This window comes from the organism of the source record quoted next, unplaced genomic scaffold (assembly GCF_019419815.1).
Source record: "Pyrus x bretschneideri cultivar Hongxiangsu unplaced genomic scaffold, Pyrus_bretschneideri_v1 Contig266, whole genome shotgun sequence".
NCBI classification, from domain to species: domain Eukaryota; kingdom Viridiplantae; phylum Streptophyta; class Magnoliopsida; order Rosales; family Rosaceae; genus Pyrus; species Pyrus x bretschneideri.
In genome coordinates this window covers 464923-473122 of record NW_025999575.1, presented here as the reverse complement: position 1 = coordinate 473122, position 8200 = coordinate 464923, and the positions used below count along the sequence as shown (strand labels likewise).

Sequence of the window (8200 nt, the reverse complement as noted above, 5' to 3'; positions counted from 1 at the left end):
CTTATCTTACACTTTCCTATCTTCTTTTTGATATATTATGGGTTGAATTTGGTAAAGAAATGATTGAGTTATGAAGCTTTGAAAATTGCTCAAACTTTCAGCCAAGAGCTTCGGGGCACTTCACGGAGTTTTTAACGGAATGACCAAAATAATGGATTGTGGATAATCTTAGGGGTCATTTCTATTGATTTTCAATCTTAAGAACCAAAGTGATGTGTTATGCAAATCTTAGGGACCATTTTGGCTAAAAAGCCAAAAAAAAAAAAAAAAAAACAATTAGTTTTTTTTATTTTATTTTATGATTTAAGAATGCTTTTTTTTTTATTTAATTTCAAAATGATTACTAAGAAAGAAAAGATTGAAAATGTGTCTATTATCAATTTAATGAAGAATTAAAAAGTAAAATTTGAATGGTTAGTTTTGTATCAAACAAAAAATTAAAAAATAGAAAAGTTTGAACATATGATCCTCCATAAAACTCGAAACTGACTCGATCGCCCCTATTTATTTAGCACGGTTGAAATTGAACATCGATCTACCAGGCCTTAGGGACATGTATTTTGATTTAGTCTAGCTCTCAAACTAGTGGTTTTCTTTCCTGTGTATATATACGTGAAGAATTCATGTGGAACAAAAGTTTCAAAATGTCCCAGGTGTATGAAAGCGAAACTCCTGAAGATAGGGTGGTCGAAACACTATCTAGGTTGCCGCCCAAGTCTCTGATGCGATTCAAATGCATACGCAAGTCTTGGTGCACTCTCATCAATAGTCTAAGTTTTGTGGCCAAACACCTCAACAATTCCGTGGACAACAAACTATCATCCTCCACTTGCATCCTTCTAAACCGTTCTCAGGCTCATGTTTTCCCGGATAACAGTTGGAAACCAGAAGTTTTCTGGTCCATGATTAATCTTTACATTGATAGTGATGAGCACAACCTTCATTATGATGTTGAGGACCTAAATATACCGTTTCCATTGGAAGGTCATGATTTTGTAGAGATTGACGGCTATTGCAATGGGATTGTATGTGTAATAGCAGGGAAAAATCTTCATTTGATAAATGTTCTTTTATGCAATCCTGCAACGGGGGAATTCAGGCAACTTCCGCATTCATGCCTTCTTTTACCTTCCCGTCCTAAGGGAAAATTCGAATTGGAGACGATCTTTGGAGCATTAGGATTTGGTTATGATTGCAAAGCTGAAGAATACAAAGTTGTGCAAATTATAGAAAATTGTGAGTATTCAGATGATCAGCAATACTATTATCATCGTATTGCTCTTCCTCACACAGCTGAGGTATATACCACGGCTGTTAACTCTTGGAGAGAGATCAAGATTGATATATCAAGTGAAACCTATCATTATTCTTTTTCAGTGTACTTGAAGGGATTTTGTTATTGGTTTGCAACCGATGGCGAGAAATACGTACTTTCATTTGATTTAGGCGAAGAGATATTTCATAGAATACAATTGCCTACTAGGAGAGAATCCAATTTTCAGTTTTCTAATATTTTTCTATGTAATAAATCGATTGCTTCTTTTTGCTCTTGTTGCGATCCAAGTGATGCGGATTCTACAATATGTGAATTATGGGTAATGGATGATTATGACAAAGTTAAGAGTTCATGGACGAAACTCCTAGCCTTCGGGCCCTTAAAAGGCATTGAGAATGCATTTACATTTTGGAAAACTGATGAGCTTCTTATGGTTGCAACCAGTGGAAGAGCCACCTCTTATAATTTCAATAGCGGAAATTTCAACTATCTTCATATTCCTCCAATTCTCAGTGAAGTTAGAGATTCCCAAGCTCTTATTTATGTGGAAAGTATTGTTCCAGTCAAGTGAGTTAAGGGAAAATTAAGTTCCATTTTCTAATATATATATATATATATATATATATATATATGTATTTGTACGCATGGTATAAGATATATCGATGGAACATCGTTTTGTTGAGATCATATCCACAAAAGTTGTACTTATAGCCTAGCGCTGTTCTAAATATCATCTTGTGTTACGTTTAACTTTCACATGGGAATTTTTATTGTCCCCTTACCGATGTAGTTTTTTATTTTTTATTTTATTGATCAATTGAATGTCTCTGCTTGGTCCTCTAAACTCAAATCAATGACATAATAATATATTATTTTTATTAAATTGCCACAACTTATTCTTTTTATTTCAAGAATCAATAGCTTAATTAATAGTAGTAATGTATTCATGTATGACACCAAGGAGGACAAATCCATTAAGGGACATGGGTGATCCCCGATAACACCTAAAAGCGGCTAAGTGGATGTAAGAGCCTCCGAGGACCACCTAAGTCTCGGCGGAGAAGGAGAAGACTGCAACGTGATGTGATCATATTTTCTTATATTTTAATCATATAGTTCTATTGAGGATAGCTTTGTAAAAGACAAAAGTTAACAGTGTCAATTTTTTAAATAGCTTGGCATTCTGTTATAGGTTGCTATTTGGACAGGTAGATTTGTTATGATGTGCTGTCTATGTACAGCTCTTGTATAAATATTCATGTAATCTCATTCATTAATCAATGAAATACACTTTCCCGATATGGTATCCTTAGTCATTGTTTAACGACCTATACCAATCCCTACTTCGCAGCTTCACGTTTCCCTCTTCTTCTACTCTGAAACCATAATTCGCAGCCATAGCTACTGTTGCTTCTCCCTCTTCTGAATCGGCTTCTCAGATTCATCCATCTCCAGCTGCGAATCTATGCCATAATACTACTGGCACTCTGTCAATTGCATCAATTACGATTCATAATATTGCATCCATGGTCCCGATCAAGCTCACCACAACCACTACCTTACATGGAGTGCGTTGTTCACTTCAATCTTTCAAAGGTATAATCTCATTGGAATTGTTGATGGATCCATAGAAGCTTCACCTAAAATTCTTCGTGATTCATCTGGAAACTCCTTCTCCTGAATATGTAGCCTGGTTCGTAAACGATCAGAATATCCTTATCTAGATTAATTCGACTTTTCTTAATCTTTAATTCCATTTATTGTTGGTGTCAATTCATCTTGAGAGCTATGGTCGAAGCCTGAATCACAGCTTGTAGCAGCGTCACAGTATCATATTCATGAACTCAGATCAAGACTCTAAAGCATTTTGAAAGGTGAATCCACCGCCACTGCATATCTTCAACAACTTGAGGAGATCACTAGTGCTCTTGCCAGAGTTGGAGCTCCGGTTGATGATTTTGAGCTTATCTCTATTACATTCCATGGATTACCTTCTGAATACGAGTCCTTTGTTGACGCAATTCATTTCTGTCTATGATCTACAACTATTGATGAATTACATCGCATGCTTCTTAGCAAAGGGATTCAACTTACAAATTGGAAGAAATCTACCAACTCTTAGCCTTTCAGGCCTTTAATTCCTCTCTTGGATCATCTACTGGCATCCTACCTACACCAACCTCAAGCCCTAACTCTCAGGCATTTGTTGCTCAACATCCCCCAAATTTAAATCAGTATCAAGCCCATGGTCAAGATCATAATCAGTCAGACCCTAGGTCATCTTAGAATCATATAATGGATAGAAACTTCACTGGTTACCGATTAAATAATCATCGCCAAAACTACAATCGCTACAACAATTAAAGGAACAATCAAGGTGGTCGTTTTGGTTACAACTTCTCTGGCAGAAGAATTACTTGTGAAATCTGTCATCAGTCCGGTCATGAAGCTGTTGAGTTTCCTCACCGTATGAATCCTCAATTTGGCAACAAGAATTCTCAGACTGCAATGTGTGCAAGCACCTCTACTGCATCTCCTTTGTGGCTTATTGATTCAGGAGCCAGTTCTCATATGACAGTTTTTTGCCAATCTACAGAATCCAAAGCCTTACACAGGCCCTGAGGAAGTCTACATTGGTGATGGCAAGGGTTTGCCCATCCTTAATTCTGGTTCTTCTCACATACATACTTCTCAACATAGTTTTGCTCTTATTAATGTTTTAGGGTAAATTATATATAATTACCTCAACTATGGATTGAACTATAATCTCATACATCATGTTTTAAATATTACAATGTCATACCTTAATTTATGAATTCGTTGCAATGTCAGACCTCCGTTAAATTTTCTATCAATTTGGTTGTTAACTGCTGATGTGGCAGGTAGTGAGCCTATTCACTAATCCAACTGGATTGATAAATTAATTAAGAATTTTTTTGTAGCAACAAAATTAAAATAACGAAGAGGATCCTACCACTAAGCTTAGTAACTTCTTCCCCATCACTACCTTGCATTCTCCCTCTCCCACACCAGATGCCATCCTCACCTTCATAACTCCAGCAACGTCTTCTTCTTCTCTGGCCACCGGATTGTCCTCGCTGGCAATTGATTATTTCTAGAAAAAAATTTCTCCTTTTACTGACAAATCTGATGAAAAAACATTTGGTCGAGTCGTGCAGCTTTCTGGTTGTCTCTCAAATTAGTTTACTTTTGATAATTAGTGCTCAATTCATCTCTATCCCTTTCACTTTACTGTGAACGATCTTTCTTCTGAGAGAATGCTTTTTAAAGGCCCTGTGAAGAATGGATTCTATCCTCTCTACCTCTATTTCAAATTATGGTAATCAACAGCTTGCTACCACTGTCAAAGCTTCTTCAGAGATTTGGCATCAAAGATTGGGCCATCCTTTGTTCAAAGTTTTAAATAACCTATTAATATCTCTTTAAATCCAAATTTATTACCTAAACCACGCTCACAAACCCAATCCAATATATAGATTTAATTTTACACCCAATTAAAAAATAAAAAACCAAAATAACATGGGTAAATTACATTTTACCCCCTCAGATATGGGGTCGATTTCAATTTCTTACAGCATCTTTAAAACATTTCAGTTTCATGCATTTAGTTATCATTTTATTTCAATTTCATACATCTGTTGGAAAATCCGTTAAGTAAACCGTTAAGTGATGACACGGCAAATATAGGATTCACATTTATGTTGACATGATTGCCAAATGTGTGCCATGTGGCAAAAATAATAATATTTTATGCATTAAAAATATTATAATAATTTACCCTATTTATTAATAAAAATTAAAAAATAAACACTAAACATCTTCCCCTTCCGGCGACGATGACAACGACGATTGAGAATCTTAAACGGCAGTAGCTTTTAATTGGGATTGGAGAGCGGGTTTGCGGAGGTAATTTTCTGATTGGCATTGGAGCGTGCCTCAGAGATGGGGGGGTTTGGGCTGCGGGAAAGTGGTGGGGTGGGATGGGGATTAGGGATGAACGAGTGTGGCTGTGAGGATGAAGGAGATGGAGGTGTTTGCTCCGGTGGGAAGGGAGGATTGACATGGTGGTTGTATGAGATGGGTGGTGGTGATGGAGAAAGGAAATGAAGTTGGTAAAGTGTAATTTACCCAAATAACATTGAAGCAGAGCGAGAATGGAAAAGACATAAGAAATCTTAAAAGCTTTTGTTTTTGGATGCGGAGGGCAACCATTGATCATGAAATTCTTGTCAAGTTGCTGCGACCGCTGAGCTTTCGTTTTTGGATGCCAGACATTGTGTTGGTTTTGATGAGAGTGATGATGGAATCTTCAAGCTTGCTTCTCAGATTCAAAATTGCAGCGTTGCGTGTTCAAGAGCCTATGATTATGATTCAGATAATTCAACTCTTCCAATTTGTGTGGAAGAGTTAGCCACAAGTTGTACAGTTGACCAATGATTTGCTTGCTTATGTCATCTGTATAGCCACAAGTTGTACAGTTGACCAATGATTTGCTTGCTTATGTCATCTGTACTCACCCGATTTACGGGATTTTTGTATTGTGGGTTTGTATGATTGTTAGCCACCAGCTCTGTAATCAATATTTTGCTACACGTTAGAATCAGTTTATTGATAAATTTTAGTTTTATTGTTAATTTTTTTGGACTTGATGGTAATTATGTAATAGGATAAAACAAAAAACTCACATTTAAAATTTAAGTTGGTTATAGAGTGAAGTATATAGATATGTTGCAATCTGATTAAATTAGGAATGTGATTGTCTAAATTCTAGTAGATCTAGGAATATCTCTTTATATTCCTATTAGGACTTGATTACCTATTAATAGTTGTAATCCTAAAAGGGTAAGAATTTTACCTATCCTACTACTATAAATAAATGCACAATGGGGTTGAATAGAACACACCTCACAATTGCACATTTCTCTGTTTCTCTCTACTATTGCCACACCCCTCTCTCTAAGGTCTCTATAATTGTTCAGTAAATTATGCCTACAACATGTTATCAACACGCTCTTGACGTTGCGATAAAGAGATTTTGATCTTCAATCATGGGAGTATTACGTTTTAATCATTTTATTTATGATTAATTTATTATTTTATTGAATTAATCTACATGCTATTGATTCAATTTAATTTTTCTATATTAAACGTGATACAACGCATTGGAGATGCAATTATGGCTTTATGAGAAGGGTCTTCTACAAATTCAAAGGCTTTTGTTGTTTTCTGCCAATCAGGTACGCTTAAAATAAATTAAGATATTTGAAACGACTGTGAATCATGAAAAAATTCCCCATAATGCATGAATCCCCTACATTTATGTACGTTTTATGCAATACACAATGTTTGCTATGTGGAATTTGTGAGTCAAAGCATATAAATAAATTAAAAGAATTTTGGGTTTTCAAAACCCTAGAAATCTGAAGAAGAAAAAGGAAAAGTCGTTGAACCCAAAGCCCACACGTTGGGTTTCAGTCATCTGATAGGGCAGTAGGTCTCGGCCCACCTTCCATCAGCCAGCAACTAACTGAGCTTGCTACTCATGTACTGGCCAGGCCCGATTGACTGGGTTCCTTGGTGCTGGGCTTCACACCCATGGCCTCTAACCCAAAAGCTAGTGCATGTTGGGCTTTTGCTCACCCTGCGCCTTATAAAGCCACTTCCAGCAGCTTTTATGTTGCTGGGCTCTTCCCAAAACATGACCCATGGTCTGCAGCCATATATGGGCTGCATCATACAACCACTTCCCTGAGGCCAAACCTGCCTGCAGCCTTGTCCCATGTACTACAGCCAGCCTAAGTATGCTGGGCTGCGTTTCTTCTTCACTCAATGCCATATTTTGGCATCCCCCCGCTTCTTAACCATACCCAAATATTTTTGGGACGTTTTGGTTAATGGTAATTAAGCTATAATTCACTTGTCACTTGGCCCGCTGCCAATTGAAGCTAAATGACCCGCATGTCATTATTTTGCTTCCACAATCGACCTCATATGGTCCCGATCTATTAAATTAATTAAAAGTGACCTGTAGTCCATTAATCTGATAATTAATCCAAAATTATTGACCTGAAGATCACTTTTGGACATTATCGATTCAATATTTTATTTCGGTTCTTTGAACTGTTGACTACCTTTCATAGTCTCGAAGCAATCACACTTGAGTTCCTGAAGCAACCCAAATCCACTACACTTAGTATGTATATTATATTCTGTGTTCTAACAGGTACCTCCTTTCATGAACCGGGAGTTCATAACTAAACTCGAACCTGTAGTTTCGAAGTTAGTGCCTTTGATACTTATGGATATTTTATTTCCCATAGCACCAATCACAATCTTGTTCCCTCCATTCAGTGGACTGTCGAACCGTAACAAGTTCGATTTTCCTGATCTGGACATTTCGAATAGAAACCACTTTATGTGGGGTACAAAACGTGAATGTCCACTTGACTATCAAGAAGTTGAGAAACCATTGAAGCCAACAATGGCATGGAAGAGCTGAAGAAGCCTCTGCCACGATCTTCATTCGAAGACTTATGCCCAAAGCATTACCCACAGAAGTACCTCTCGAACGAGGATTCCATGGCTCTTTGGCTTACTCCTATGGACCATCTAATCATGAAAGACATTGCCTGAAGCACACCATGATTACATCCATGAAAGAGTACAATTCTAATGTTTATAAATCCGATTGAATTTTGGCTGGAGAATATTTTCCTTGTCCTTCCATGTTTCTAACTCACTCCTGAAGCAGCAGTGTAGGAAGCAGAAGTTTACCAAATTCTTAGATTTGATTACTACCACAAATGTCAGAAGAAAGGTATAGACCTAGCTTCGGCTGAAGTTTACTAAACGGTATAGACCCAGTTCGGCTAGAGTCTACCGAATGGTGTAACCCAGTTTGGT

The 8200-nt window shown here is 37.0% G+C and overlaps 1 protein-coding gene across 1 annotated transcript; it reads left to right on the top strand.

Moving 5' to 3' along the window:
* Positions 1-623: 623 nt before the first annotated feature.
* LOC125478800 (F-box/kelch-repeat protein At3g06240-like) lies at positions 624-1847 on the top strand. The gene has a single exon (XM_048587418.1). It carries the CDS (start codon positions 624-626, stop codon positions 1845-1847), a length of 1224 nt encoding a protein of 407 aa, XP_048443375.1.
* Positions 1848-8200: the final 6353 nt, after the last annotated feature.

What these genes read in the sequence shown, in the direction of transcription:
- LOC125478800 (XM_048587418.1), top strand. Translation starts at nt 624, where the DNA reads ATGTGGAACAAAAGTTTCAAAATGTCCCAGGTGTATGAAAGCGAAACT.